The sequence below is a fragment of the Sinocyclocheilus anshuiensis genome, unplaced genomic scaffold (genome assembly GCF_001515605.1).
Source record: "Sinocyclocheilus anshuiensis isolate Anshui unplaced genomic scaffold, SAMN03320099.WGS_v1.1 scaffold1099, whole genome shotgun sequence".
Taxonomy (NCBI): Eukaryota; Metazoa; Chordata; class Actinopteri; order Cypriniformes; family Cyprinidae; genus Sinocyclocheilus; species Sinocyclocheilus anshuiensis.
Window position 1 is genome coordinate 814,224 of NW_015546105.1, and position 15,160 is coordinate 829,383.

Consider the following 15,160-nt stretch of genomic DNA (forward strand, 5'->3'; position numbering starts at 1 on the left):
AATAATGTACAGTATGTGGAAAATAATGTGTTTTTTAACCTTAAACCGCATAAACACATTTCATTACACCAAATACACCAAATAATGTTATTTTTAGCAGCATCATATGACCCCTTTAAGTTCCGAAGACTTCAACATTCAACAGAGAGTTAAAGATTTACGATAATGGTAAATTTAAAATTAAGTTTAAAAAGGACTGCCCGGGCCAGAACATCCAGGCAGTTCATTTTCATGACAAGTGAGAGAAACAGGCTTTAAGAGTAAACTGAGTAAAGCCAGTTTTGTGGTCTGACACGTTTGCACTGTAAAATTTGTGCTACAAACTTTGACCTCATGGCTTGAAACTTCCCTCTCCAGTTATGTCAGCGTTTTTTTTTTTGTGGCTATTTTAACCAAGCAGTGGCCTGCACATTCTCAGCACATTTCTCAGCTTTATTTATAACCTACTGTGATGTGGGTGTATTTAATTACTTTAACAAAAGCATTATGCTTCTGCTCCATGTATAATGTATGTAAGCATTTATAAGCATATAAAGGGTTTGATGATATTATCAAGTGCTAGGCACTGCAGAATCATTAATATTTAAAACTCAGTAGTTCATCATAAATATTGTAATGTATTACTCATATTTAATTAGGAAATTGTTTTTATATTAATCCAACCAACAATTAAAAAAAGCAACAAACAAACAAATAAATAAATGTTACCAATGAACAGCACCTCAGAAAACAGGGAGTAGTGCCTTCAGAGTGGCATAAACCTTTTATCTTAATTGCAACCTATAAAAATTGCATGAGCTGATATTTATAAACTGTGTATTGTGGGAAATACTGCCTTGAGAACGTAATAGGTTTGAAAAGGAAAAACAAAGCAAATGTCTTACATAACAGAATGTACATAACAGAAATCAAACCAACCTCTGCATGTTTTTATACTTTTAAAGGATGTGTGAATGAAGTATAACACTGTTAACTATAGTAATCAATCACATATTCATTCGATCATAAATGTGACCCAGGACCAATTTCATCTGAAAGCTGAATAAATAAGCTTTCCATTGATGTATGGTTTGTTATGATAGGACAATATTTGGCCGAGATACAACTATTTGAAAATCTGGAATAGGGTACAAAAAAATCTAAATATTGAGAAAATCGCCTTTAAAGTTGTCCAAATGAAGTCCTTAGCAATGCATATTACTAATCAAAAATTAAGTTTTAATATATTTACAGGAGGAAATTTGCAAAATATCTTCATGGAACATGATCTTTACTTAATATCCTAATGATTTTTGGCATAAAAGAAAAATCTATAATTTTGACCCATACAATATATTTTTGGCTATTGCTACAAATATACCCCAGCGACTTAAGACTGGTTTCGTGGTCCAGGGTTACAAATCATACTGGTTTTCTCAGTAGAAATGTGTATGGATCAGTATGGATAGATAAATCCAGCAAGTCTCAGAGGATTCTGTTCAAAGACTGCAGTGTTTGTGATATATAATGAGGACATCTAGAACATTCAATACATCCTCCCATAAGAAACACATCTTATGATGGATTTGCTATAGCAGAGGGAAGTCAGTCAACATAGATTAATCAATAAAGGAAAGTGAGACCTCAGAGGAGCAACGGCACATTATGAAAAGAAATCCTTTGCTGTGATTTTAGCAAAAGAAGAGGCCAAAAAGGAAATTAGTAATGGAGGACACCGTGATTCAGAAATAGCTTTTGCCTGTATAGTGCATTTTGCTGTAGTGTTGCACATGCAGTAAGCAGTTCTGAATGGGCCCCGCTCATACCCATCCAATCCCAGTCAGATGATGCCATTGGTTGTTAATGCAGTCTAAATAAAAGGATTGTGTGTGATCAGTAAAGCACACAGACGAGATTATGATGAACTCTAACTCACTAAAGTGGGTTGATTGATGAGCAACACTCAGTGATTAAATCTCATTTCCTTAATGTCTAAGGATGAACTGTGCTGGCTCCTCGCTGACCATTTAGTGCTACTCTTTGTCTCAGAGAGGGTTATGGATTGTGTTTAGTTTTTCTCTCAGAGTCATTACAAATCACACTTAATCCCTGTTCGCTTCCATCTGCAGGTGTTTAAACAGGCGTGCAGTCCAAAAGTGCTTTGTCGGACGTCTCCTGCACCATGATAACAGCTGCTGTTAGCGATACCGTTCCTCAAATTAACTCAGGAAGTGTGTCAAAGGCGAATGCCGCCCATGAATGAACGTAATCCAAAAGGACATCATCTGCCTCGAAGCAAAATGATTATCTGTCTTCTGAAATAACTTGCACAAGGCCGGGTGGAGTGAGTGATGTCAAAGCGTGACCAAATTTGAAAGGTTACAGTATCGACTCCAAAGTTTCACGCAGGAAAGGAAAACTTGCTGGCTTAATTTGTTTGCTTACTCACTGATCTATGGACAATGGTAAGTCTCAGCAAAGTGTTCCTCTAGCGGAAATGACCCTTCATTAGGCAAAAGGAGTTCATCACACGTGCAAGTGTAGTTTGCGCCCGTAGCAGGGGTCCCTGGTCCTGTCACGTTGCCCAGATTTACTGATTCCGTCACTGGCGAGGCTTTGGGTTCGATAGCACTAAAAGGCTCATCCAGACTAATGGGGTTCCTGTGTGACGCAAACACTGTCTCTTAGTGGAAATGGTTTATTAGGCCTCAGCCAATAAAGAAGAGGAGTCAGATGATGCCTCAAGACAAAGAGCTGTGTAATTGGCAGGCTAAGATAGCAGGCTTGTTATGGTCTTAACCTCTTTGATTCTGACAAAGGGTCACATCATCATGGAAACCCAAATAAGGACAAGAGCAATGTTGCAATTGATCTCACACATTATTACAGGATACACAGTGAAAGGGTATTTGAGTTTGTTTTCCACCATCAGCATTTGTCTTGCACGTAATTTGAAATGGATTCATGAAAATGTCACACATAAGCCTTGTGCCTTTTCCTCTCTGCTCTTTAAGTATGTAGCCATAACAGTTTGGTGCATATGCTTTACTCAAGGTTTTCTGAACAGTTATCATAATTAAAAAAAAAAAAAAGAAAATGAAGTATCATGCAAAATCTATATGTGTAATAGCGCCATATCACATACAGGATGTAAAGACACAATGCTAGACAGACAGACAGACACGTAGATAAATAGGTAGATCACAACCAACAGTTTTGCATCAGGTTGGCACTAATTATCAAAACGGTAAAACAGATCATAGACTTTCTCTAAATAGTTCACTTACATTTTTTTTTCCAAACAATATTGAATTTTGCTGATCACTGGTGAATTTTTGTGAATGGAGCAGTTTGTGATTGAAGAATGACGTCATTGGTGTGACACACTCTTTATCATTTTCCAGAAGCCCGAAGACAATCTGATTGGTTGGATAAGGGAACAGTGAGCTCTGGTTGGCTGTCAGAGAATCATTAAACACCCACACTGTCAACAGTGAGACCCACATGGAGGGTATATAGGCAGCTGTATTGTAGCTTAATTCAACAGACACAAAATTTCGTCAAGTTGAAATATCCCCTCTATTTTGGGACGACTCTTTTCTATATCTATTGCACGAAGCCGAACATCTCAAGGTAAGTAACAACTATTTATGGCTTGACACATAATAGATGTGCCATGCTTTTTATCATTCTAAATATACTGTACTATAGACGTGTGTAAATGAACTAAATAAAATGGTAGGAGTGCTTGATGGTATATACATTACTCTTTGGCTCTGTAGTTGCACAGAAAGCATGCTCAATGGATTTTTTTTCAAGGAGAATTGGATGAATCCTTAGACCTGGCTGTGGGTGCAGAGACAGCAGCTCATTACACTAATGCACAGGGTCCTGCTGGAAGGGAAATCACGAGACTAATATCTTTAATGCTGCAGTTATAGCATAGCGCCTGACAGTAGGAGACGTCTGCACCAACCACACAAGCTCTGGTTCTTCTGCAGTAAATAGGAGAAGTAGAAGAAGAGAGGAGAAGAACTTTTCAAATATTATTTTAGTTTTCAAGCTTGGTGAAATAGTGTGCCAGTGACATTGAAAAGCGGGAGAGGTTTGAGGGGAATAAAAACGGATAGATTAATAGACAGGAAGAAAATGAAATTTTCAGCTAAAAAAAACTGAAAATGCATTTTCAACTTTTTCACTAGTAAGGGCTTTACCAAATTTTGTCATCTTTTTTGGTCTGTTCTTAAACTATCTAATGATGAAATGTTTCACCACAGGGGACCATGGTTATGTTGAAGATCTCTGCTTTCCTTGTTGCCTACGCTCTGATTATTTGCCAGATGTACAGCTCTAATGCAGCTCCTGCCAGGTGAGGAGGATTTATAAGAAACATATTGCCATGTTGATAAATGCTTAAAGGACAGTGTTTTTTCCTTTGATAATTCCGTAAATTAGCTAAAAATATTTATAAGTGAAATTGGTGCCTTGGTAAAGTCGTTCGGATGGAGGCAAGAGAGCATATGTTTTCATTAGAGGTTGCGGCATCATGGACTATCAGTCTTCTGATTACATCAGATGAATCCCAGCCAAACCCACTCTGCTTACGACAGTATTGATCGTGTGATAAATCTAAACTTGGCAACTGGACAGCTTTTAAGTGCCATACTCTTAGCAGATTGTTTTGATTATGTTTAGGATTTGATGTAGCAAGCAAAAAGTGCTTTTATCATGCAAAAAAATAAGAAAGAAGAATACCTCACACAAACCGTTTGCATAGTCCTCTAAGATATGATAATCACAAAGACGCTGCATTGCAGGCCTGCACTGGAATCATCACCAGATCGAACTATGCTTACCGACTACGAAGCGAGAAGATTGCTGCACGCAATCGTCAAAGAATTCATGCAGATGACTGCAGAGGACATGGAGCAACAAGCAGCTGAAGAAAACAGGTACAAATCCCATAGTACTTCTCGAATCGTTCCAAACGCAATCTGTAGAATAATTTAGTGAGTGTGCACTGATTTGTTTCTCTCATATTTAAGAAAGTAAGCCCGAAATTCCCTTCAACATGAGAGCAATACCTCCTTAATGTCAGGTGTACTTGTACTTGTTGTATATGGCAGGTATGTGATGAATTTCTGTACAGATATGGGGATTCATTTTTTTATGTTTTCTAAGCTGCAGAGTCCTCTGCCAATTTATTCTCTGCATGAAACTTTATTTATCCATCAGATTTATGAGAGATTGGCAGTTTATAAATTCTTGTTTGCTCTTAATGCATGAAAACGAGTATATCAAACGGCATGGACGGAAGCATGATCTGAAAACATGTGAGAAAATGCCTGCATGATATGCTCAAGTAAAGACATGAAAAGTGCAGCAGAAATGAATTATTGAAGCATGATTTGTTTTACGAGACCATAATGACAGCCGCGCGAGGAAGCATGTCAACATGCATCCTTTCATCATGTCTATCGTGTATGTGAATGCTCTTGCATGTCTACATGTCTGTGAGTTTCTCTGCATGTGGTCTGTTTCCTCACAGCCTGGGTAGAGCCGTGTCCAAGCGCTGCTCCAGCCTCAGCACTTGCGTGCTGGGGAAACTGTCCCAGGAGCTGCACAAACTACAGACATATCCACGCACCAATGTAGGAGCAGGCACACCGGGCAAGAAGCGCAGCCTGGAAGCAAGTGATGTGTTGGCTGGAGAGGCGCTCAATCGTGTCTAATCGGCAGCGGCTGTAAACCCGTGCTTGGCCCTGATATGCGAGTGCATGTGGAAGTTTGCTTGCCTGATTGACTTGAAAGAACATTTTTTTCTACTTTCTTTGGCAGAGTAGAAAATAACAGACAGACTCTGTTCCACTAATTTCATATAGTCACTGGATCTATTTGGGTTATATAACTGATTCATGAAATTGGGTAGCTCTCATTGGTAGATAGGGCATAACGATGAGCTTTTTTTAACCCACAGCAAAATTCCTGTCTTGTGTGATTTGACTTTGTTCTTGATCTAATAAAGATATTTTTAGAAGGAGATCTTTCTTGCTTATTGTTGTTTAAAGCTCAGAAATGAACAACCATTTTTAATTTAATAAAAAAATGATGCAATCAGGCATAAGTACCCATTTTAGGTAAGATACATTACTGCAGCCATTTTTCTTTTTGTCAAATATATTTAATACATTCATTTTCTACATTTCAAATTCTTAATTGTAATATGTTGCATTCATTGCTTCAATTAATATTTCAATTCCCAATATTTTTCCCCCTCTAGTGTTACGACACAGAAGAGAGCTTGTAACACGGCCACATGTGTGACCCATCGCCTGGCAGACTTCCTGAGCCGCTCGGGGGGAATTGGAAGCAGCAAATTTGTCCCCACTAACGTGGGCTCCCAGGCGTTCGGCAGACGAAGGAGGCTCAGTCAGGAGTAGTCAACAGAAAGGGTCTTACTGAAATGGTATGTGAATAGTGTTCCGAAGCCTCTCATCTCTTTTTAAGAGTCAGAGTCATCTCATTAATTTTATGTGAACCGCAATCCAGCTAATCTGGTCATGACAATTGTCAGAATTATTGTGTTTTATGTTAGAATGATGATATCACAGTATATGATTACATTTATGTTCACGTGACAAAAATGATTATGTGATAATTATACTGAGGCAGCAGCATCCAAGAACAGATACAGTGAGGTTCTAAGGTGTCCACACTGAAGAAAAAAAAATAAAGATAAAAAATGTAAACCTGTAAATAAACAGAAGGTAGTAGATTTCTGAAAAGTTTAAAACAAACCATTTATTATTTATTACTAAATATTTATGATTTTGCACTTTCTACTCTTTAATATAACTAATATATATATATATATATATATACATAGATATCAGAAGTGGACCTATCTTTATATGTAAAATAAGAGGAAAAATTCACTTTTGCATATTTATTGATTTCAACTTTTGCACATGTATTCATATAAACTTTCCTCCTATTATTATGTTGATATTATAGTTACAGTATGAATTTTGATAAATGCAAAAAAAAAAAAAACATTTTATAACTGGACTCTTAATATGTTTCTGGTGCTATATACAATGACGATAACATCCTAAATAACATATTTTGACAGGTCACCAGTCTACACGTCCACAGTTCTTCTTTGATTGCTGTCAATAAAAGAGAAAGCATCATGTCCACATTATGACCCCTGGTGAATCTTATTTCTGTATCTGAATAGTAGTACTGTTCTAGGAAAAATAGAGTCTTCGCATCATTGCATTGTGTTTTGTAGCCCCAAAGACACGCTTTATTTCTTCTTATTTGGTCCTCTGTGCATATTACAGTGACAGCAGTCATTCTGCATAAACCCTTTTGGGAGCCGTTTGTCATGATTGTGTTTTTCAATGGCTAATTGTCATGCTGGTCTCCCAATAGTGCCCCCTCCCCCATGGGAACTTGTTTACAGTCAAATCCATTTCCAAAAGTGCAAGTAAAATTGCCTTTTTTGTTGTCCTTTAGAGGGAGCAGAGAGACCAGTTATTCCTTATTAAGGTGAACTGATCTTTATATTCACTGATGCCATTGAGGTCTTATTAAACAAAGTCTTATGAAATCGTTCTGATCTCGTATGCAGGAGTGATACATACACCATACAGCGTAATACATACACCGTACAACTATTTGAGCAAATGAAACATTTAATATATTTCATCATTTACCCAATAACATGTTATACGCTTCTAAATGAGAATAAAAGACCACAATGTGAATGATTCATTTTCATTATAATCTCATAAATGAGCTCGTTCTAATCACTAAAACCACTCATCCAAGTTTCCCATCACAACCTTCTCAACAATCCTGACGGCAAGTGCTTTCTTGTGTCCTCACACAGTTCAATTGAATTAAAGGAGGGAGGTACTACCACTGAATTACAAATTGTAACAATTGTGAATTTGAGCAAGATTAAAATGTATTTTAGATACATAAGGTTTGGGGTACTTGATTTATTGACTGATTGGTTGTTTTAGTAATTGGTCTGCCGTACACATGCCCCCTCATGTCATGCTCGATCTTGCATTTCTGATACAATAATCAGAATTAAATGATGATCACAAGGTTCAAAATTATTCTACATTTGTGATTGTCCAGTTGTACTGTAATACAGGTCATAATGTCCCATGGAGCACTGAAATAGTAGAAGCGTCAAATTAAGAAGTCTAGTTTTTAAACCAACGCATAATGTATAATTCATTCATGAAAACACAATATCCGACTGAAAACAAACAGAAGAAAACTTAAAAAAAAAAAACTAAAAAAAAAAATGGATCCCATCCAGTTAGATGCTTTGTTAATTAACCTCTGTGCCCTCATTGTAGTAGTGAGTCATTTCATATTGCAGTGGCTCTGCTGCTCGGCCCATTCCTCTCTGCTAATAAGGAGAGATTGTAATTTCTCGTGCCTCTGAGAGGCAGGGTTTCTCTGAGAACCAGCCAGTCAATTAATCTTTATCTGCAAACTTTTACATTACATTACTCCTATCACTGCACAAATTTCATTGTAATTACTTCTGACATATTTCACAAAGCAAACAAAGAAGGAAATGCAACAATTGCATAACATAAGAATTGGTAACTAAACGCTCCTGGCATTCAATTAGATGTATTCCTTTTATTGCTTTAAGTAACAGTCTTTTATCAGCAATGAAAACAGATGGACAGTTATTTTTGATGTTTAAGAATCAATCATAAAAAAAAAACTCTGCAGGTATTTGCTAATTGAGCTGCATAATTGAGTACGGAAATGCGATGATTTTGCTACAGTAAGACGTCATTAAGTAAATTGATTACAAGCCTCCCGCGCTGTACATCCAACTTCAAAGAAATGGACTGATCTAAATGAAATACATCAACACATGGAGCTAAATAAAGCAGCCAGTGCTTTAGCGTCTGGATTAGTAAATGTATGGCAGTCAGCCAGTCACTTCACCTACGACAAATACTGTTTAAACATGCTGGCTAAAATGCTAAGCAGTCTACAATTGAAGGACTACATTTCTAGAATGAAGCAAGAAAGTATCCTGCACCATCAACTAGCCAGTTAATTACTGTTTACTGTCAAAACATTTCAACATATATTATGTGGCCTCCTTAAATAACAGGACAAACATCAACATATTGTACACTGAAAAAAAAAGATATAGAAACAATTTTCCAGAAATTGCAAGTAAATCTCACAAACAAGAAATGTCAAGTGACATTGAATTAAATGTAAAATTTTGAAAAAAACAAACAAACAAAAAAGCTTAACTGTAAATATTTTATTATTGTATTAGTTTTTTGGTCTTTTCTTCAGTAATCCATTGTAAAACATTAGAATATTTACTGTTATACTAAAATGTACCATATTTGATTTGGTTCACTTTTTTGTTACTGTAAAAATAGCAATTTTTACATATGATTTACAGTAGATTTTAATAAATATAAAAAATGTAAAAAGGTGTGCATTATAGTTGACAACTAGATGAACACTTTACAGTTTGTTTTTATGACTGTAAGTCATTCTCCTCAAATGCTATTGAGCTTTAAATTATGGCATATTTTGCATTTGAGCCCATTAGGTAGTGAAAAATAGCAATTTTTACATGTGATTTACAGTTTATTTTCATAAATATAAAAAATGTAAAAGGTGTGCATTATAGTTGACACCTAGATGAACAGTTTACAGTTGTTTTTATGACTGTAAGTCATTCTGCTCAAATGCTATTGAGCTTTAAATTTGCGTTTGAGCCCATTCGGTACTGCTCAGAGACGGTCCCTAAATTTGCGAATATGGAATGTCCAACTTCAAGCCAAATTTATGCCAGACATTCAAAATTGAATCTGCATTGTAATTTGATGAGTTAGTGTGGGAGCACATATATATTCAAAATTCATTTGCCATTTTCCTCCTTTACCAAACTGACAGCCGTTGTGGTGTTTTTTTTGTTTTGTTTTTTTGGTCATTGTACCCTACCATGACAACCTGACGGAATACATTCAGGAAGAGATGGGTACGAAACCATCTGTCATTTATTGGGTCAAAATGTATGTTTTTTTTTTTTTTGGAAACTTTTGAAAGTCATTGACATTTGCCATCCTCTTAAATGTAGTGCGAATCATGCTCAGAAAAGCATAATGCTTTAAAAGATATTCATTATTGATCTGACAATGCAGGCTGCTCTTTATGCCTGCTTCCATATGGTCAGTCCACTTGGTCCTACATGTGTCTCTAATGCAAGTGCACACTATTGATCTTGGGATGGATGGATGGCGTAAATGACGACTCGGGAAGACGCTTAGCAAAATATATAGTGGAAACACTGGTGAGCTAATGGCTTGTGAGTCTTCAGGCTCATATCAGATAAAGTGCACTGTTGTCCACAGAGTGATGGCAGTTTTTGTACGAAAATGTGAAGACACTATGGATTTGTCCCTTTTTTGTATTATTAGCTGTCGGGAAAAGTATGTGAGCCTTTTGGATTTACCTGGAGGGATTTCTGCATAAGCAGAATTTTTACAAGCAACAAAAAGAGTGTGCACAGTTGGAAATCAATGTTAATCAATAATACATTTTCATGTCTTTATTGGACACACCATGTAAACATTCACAGTGTTGGGTGAAAAAAGTATGTGAATCCCTTGATTTTTGATTAAGCAGTCATCTAACTTGGAGGCCAATCAATGAGATGAGATTGAAGGGGTTGGTTAGAGCTCCCCTCCACAACACAACATTCCAAAACATAACTGGCAAATGTTCTGTGGATGAAACTAAAGTGGAGCCCATTAAAACTCAACAGAAGTTGCAACTAAGATTTTTGTAAAGAATGGTACAAAATTCCTTTTGACCTTTGTGCAATTACAAGAAATGTTTGAGACTGTTGCCAAATGAAGGTGTTTCCATCCTGTACTATGAATTTTTAATAAATAAAAAAGTATAATATTCTCAGTTACTTAAGTGTCCAACATTCTAAACATTATGATTTAGAGATGGCTTTACACACACAAAGGTTAAACAATTACTTCTTCCCCTGAGCACTTTCTCAGTTTCAGCTGATTTCTTTGAAAATGATCATAGTTTTTCTAGGTGAGGATTTATCTCTCTTGCCTGAGTAGTTTTACAGCAAGAACGCGTCATTAATATTGGAATTTTGATAAGAAATTCAGATTTTGATTAGATGCTTCCCGCGCTCACAAGCAAATTATGATCGTGGCTTACGCTTTGCTCATTCATCTCAATGTAACCTCAATTTCACGGATTATTGATAATCGAATGCAAACTATTTTCAACAAGGAATAAAGTGGGTGTCAGTTCACCGATTTCATGGCTCAAGATTTCAACCATGCATAACTGCCAAAGTGAAAGCAACGAAACAATATGTGGATTGGCTCATGTAACCGAATATTTTTTATGTCTTATTAATAAATTCAGCTGCCTTCATTTTGTGGTCATTTGTGTAAAGCATAGTCATTTCTATTCCCAACCTTTGACAATAGTTAAAAGTAAAAACTTATTCAAATTGCGAACTAATATGAATGGAAGTATAGGAATTATATAAAATCATGTTAAATTAAACTGTAGCTTTTTCTTTTCCTTTACAATCCAGTCCAACTCATCATCATTTTCATCTAAATAAATGAATAAATCTATTTAATTAATGCAGCATCACAGCACAGGTGTGAAGATGTCAGAGTAGTCATTAAAAAAACGGATTATTAATTTAAAAGCAGGCTATTAATTTGTATTGTTCGATCGAGGTAGAATAGGATCTCCTATGAGAATGCAGACAACCATCTTTTACCTGGTTTGGGGCCAAAATGGCCATTTCATCTTCCATAAACAGAGTCCACAAGAGAGTGATGTGGAAAGAATTGATTTTTTTTTTCTTTAGGCTTTTTGTGTTCCACTGAAGGTGAGAGGCTTGGTAAATATCATGTTTTTATATTCTGCCATTGATCTCATTAGCGGATGTGTGTCACTTTGCCTTCAATCAAAGCAATTGCTTTTTACAGTAAAACGCATCCAGTAGTGACAACACACAGAACCACCCCGTACAGCTCTCCATAATGAAAATGATTCAACTGAGATCACCTATGCAGAAAAAAAATCAATTAATGTAAACCCTTAATGAAAAGATATAAGCATCATCATAAACTGTAAAAAAAACAACAACAAAAAAACAATATTACCGGAGTGCATTTTACAAGAAAATACTATTTAAAGAATATTAAATTGTTATTAATTTTACATGAAGTTAAATGACACTGTAAAATAAAACACAGTATTTTTAGTAAAAAAATATAATTATAATAAGTTATAGTGAACTGTTGCCAGGTAGTTACTGTAATTTCTCCAAGAAGTTGTTTACAGTGTAGATATTATTTGACAGTTTATTTTAATAAATATCAAAATGTAAAAGATGTGCATGTGTGTCATTCTGCTCAAATGCTATTGAGCTTTAAATTATGGCATATTTTGCATTTGAGCCCATTCGGTAGTGAAAAATAGCAATTTTTACATATGATTTACAGTTTATTTTAATAAATATAAAAAATGTAAAAGGTGTGCATTATACTTGAAACCTAGATGAACACTTTACAGTTGGTTTTATGACTGTAAGTCTTTCTGCTCAAATGCTAGTGAGCTTTAAATTATGGCATATTTTGCATTTGAGCCCATTAGGTAGTGAAAAGTAGCATTTTTTACATATGATTTAGTGTTTATTTGAATAAATATCAAAAATGTAAAAGGTGTGCATTATAGTTGACACCTAGATGAACACTTTACAGTTGTTTTTATGACTGTAAGTCATTCTCCTCAAATGCTATTAAGGTTAGAAAAGTGTATACCAATATCGCATGTAACTTTAGAGACGGTCCCTAAATTTGCGAAAATCGAACGTCCAACGTCAAGCCAACTTTATGCCAGTTGTACCGATACTGACATACCGACATAACTATAAGCATAATACAGTCCTAATAAACATGAAAGATTAAATGTCCAACGTAATTAAATAAACATAACATATGTTAAACCATTTAGTAAAAAAAGTAACTTAAATGTTACTTAAAAATATGTTAGATATGTCAAAAGTTTACTTTAAGGACTTAGGCCTAAATCTGCATATGGTGATTATTTTTACACATCACGAATGCAATATATCTTCTAGCGCCCAGAAAACTCACTAAACAAAACAACTCATACTTACAAAATCTGAAAGAAAATCAATAGACAGATAGCACACTCAATGATGATTTAAGTTTGTTTCCTTTTTTAAACCGGCCATTTACTGCAGTCTAACGAAACACAACTAAATCGGCTAATTAGAAACACGTTCTCTACACTATAATGATGATGTCCCGAACTGGTATATTTTAAATAGACGATTTCTGTTTTGTTTGGCATTTTCTAGAAAGAGTAGCTACAGACCCCCCCCAAAAAAAATAAAAAAAATCGCGAAACAACCCATTCTGCAGATTATTTAATTTCCCCACTGTTTTCAAGTACTGCTCACTGCAGAGCCAAATGACCTCCAGCTCCTCCTCTCTGGCTCTGCAGCTCCACCTCTGTGTGAACTAATGGGTGGAGTTATGTTTAGCAATAAGGTAAGGGGTAGGGTTAGGGAGTGGTTGGGTGTCTAGCTCCACCCATTACATCCAGCGAGGGGGAGCTAGAGCTCCAGCTCCTCCAATTTGGCTCTGCAGCGAGCACCCTCTCACTGTTTTCGCAACATTTCTTTTTGTGCAAATTTTGTGCAACACTACCACCGTGCGGCTGAATCAGAATATATCGATTATTGTTTAATCGCAGTAGAGGGCGCACCTTCTAATAATGATTATTTTCTACTCCAAACGGTATAGGCCTACTCATATTCAAACAGAGAGAGCAGACTTTGAGGAAATCATTTTATTAGCCTATAACTATTGCATGAACAAGTGAACAATTACCCACATAAATTAAGACTTTATAAATATAGATTTTATAGAGTCGCCCCTGATGTTTCATATGCTGTCATTTTATTCCCCCATACGGAAATGGTTCACATGGTTAATTATATTATGTTTTATTTAATTTTGCCTAAAGAATCCTATTTTCTTCTTAATAAAAATAAATAAATAAATTACATGGTTAATTATATTAGGTTTTATTTAATTTTGCCTGAAGAATCCTATTTTATTCTTTAAAAAAAAAAAAAAAAACTCTATATTTTCTTTCTATGTGAAATAAGAACAATATCAACTGTTGTTCATACCTAATATCTACCATCTTACCGGTGATGCAAAACATTTCCTCTAGATGGTAGTAAAGATCCATTTTTATGCTAGAAAATATACTCTTATTAATACCAAAGACTAAAGGGACTTTGGTAATACTGCATTTGTTCTCCACTCTGCCTGGAAGGTTTTCCTTGAGCGTTTGTTCTCTCAAATAAAGCTACTTTTTATTTTTTTTTTATTAGTTCACATTACAGTTCCTGAATATTGGTTATAGTACGTACAATTCCTTACAAGACAGATGTGTCCAACTGTTCTACTAATCTGATTATGCCATTAACCAGAACCGTTTTTTGGTCATTCTGTAAAATGACCAAAAATTATTATTTTTTTTGAATCTATTTTATTTTTATTTATTTATTTTTTAATATTTTAAACATTTTATCAGATGAAATGTTTTGGGTTAATAAATTGCATTGTTTTATCTTGTGTATATATATGTTAGGATATAATTATGTAGAAAAAAGGATCTAATTTGACATTACAATTTCTGAGCTCAGGGTCTTACAACTATATAATGTGCATTAGAAAAATAATTGAATAATGGTATTTCTACAAATATCGACTTTCATTTATCATTTGTTATTTTAAGATAATATTCTACTGACAAATTACTTTTCATTCAAGGGTTCACTTCTTTAAAATGAGATATTTTTGTACAATTCTGTAAATGTATTTTTTTTTTCCATATATCTTGAGGTAATACGGGGTCAGCTTGATCAAGAAAAAAATATCTACATTGTATTAACAGTAAATATTCCTTATTACATATAAAGTGCTACATATCAGCTCATGGCTGATATAAGCACATTCAATATCGCTTTGTGACTGAAATAACTGGAAAATAGTAAGGACCTGCAGCACCA

At 35.2% G+C, this 15,160-nt stretch overlaps 1 protein-coding gene across 2 annotated transcripts; it reads left to right on the forward strand.

Moving 5' to 3' along the window:
• Window positions 1-3,412: 3,412 nt before the first annotated feature.
• Window positions 3,413-7,193, forward strand: LOC107700617 (calcitonin gene-related peptide-like). Of its 2 annotated transcripts, XM_016502349.1 has the most exons (5): window positions 3,413-3,612; window positions 4,257-4,348; window positions 4,797-4,931; window positions 6,260-6,445; window positions 7,112-7,193. In XM_016502349.1, the coding sequence occupies exons 2-4, from the start codon at window positions 4,263-4,265 to the stop codon at window positions 6,417-6,419; spliced, it is 381 nt and encodes a 126-aa protein (XP_016357835.1). In that variant the 5' UTR covers window positions 3,413-3,612; window positions 4,257-4,262; the 3' UTR covers window positions 6,420-6,445; window positions 7,112-7,193. The 2 variants fall into 2 exon arrangements, with proteins under 2 accessions (XP_016357835.1, XP_016357834.1); XM_016502348.1 differs by lacking the exon at window positions 7,112-7,193 and having other exon boundaries at window positions 3,417-3,612; window positions 5,528-6,342.
• Window positions 7,194-15,160: the final 7,967 nt, after the last annotated feature.

Coding starts and splice junctions, on each gene's coding strand:
- LOC107700617 (XM_016502348.1), top strand. CDS start 4,263: ATGGTTATGTTGAAGATCTCTGCTTTCCTTGTTGCCTACGCTCTGATT. Junction 4,349..4,796: donor TCTAATGCAGCTCCTGCCAG/GTGAGGAGGATT, acceptor GCTGCATTGCAG/GCCTGCACTGGAATCATCAC. Junction 4,932..5,527: donor CAAGCAGCTGAAGAAAACAG/GTACAAATCCCA, acceptor GTTTCCTCACAG/CCTGGGTAGAGCCGTGTCCA.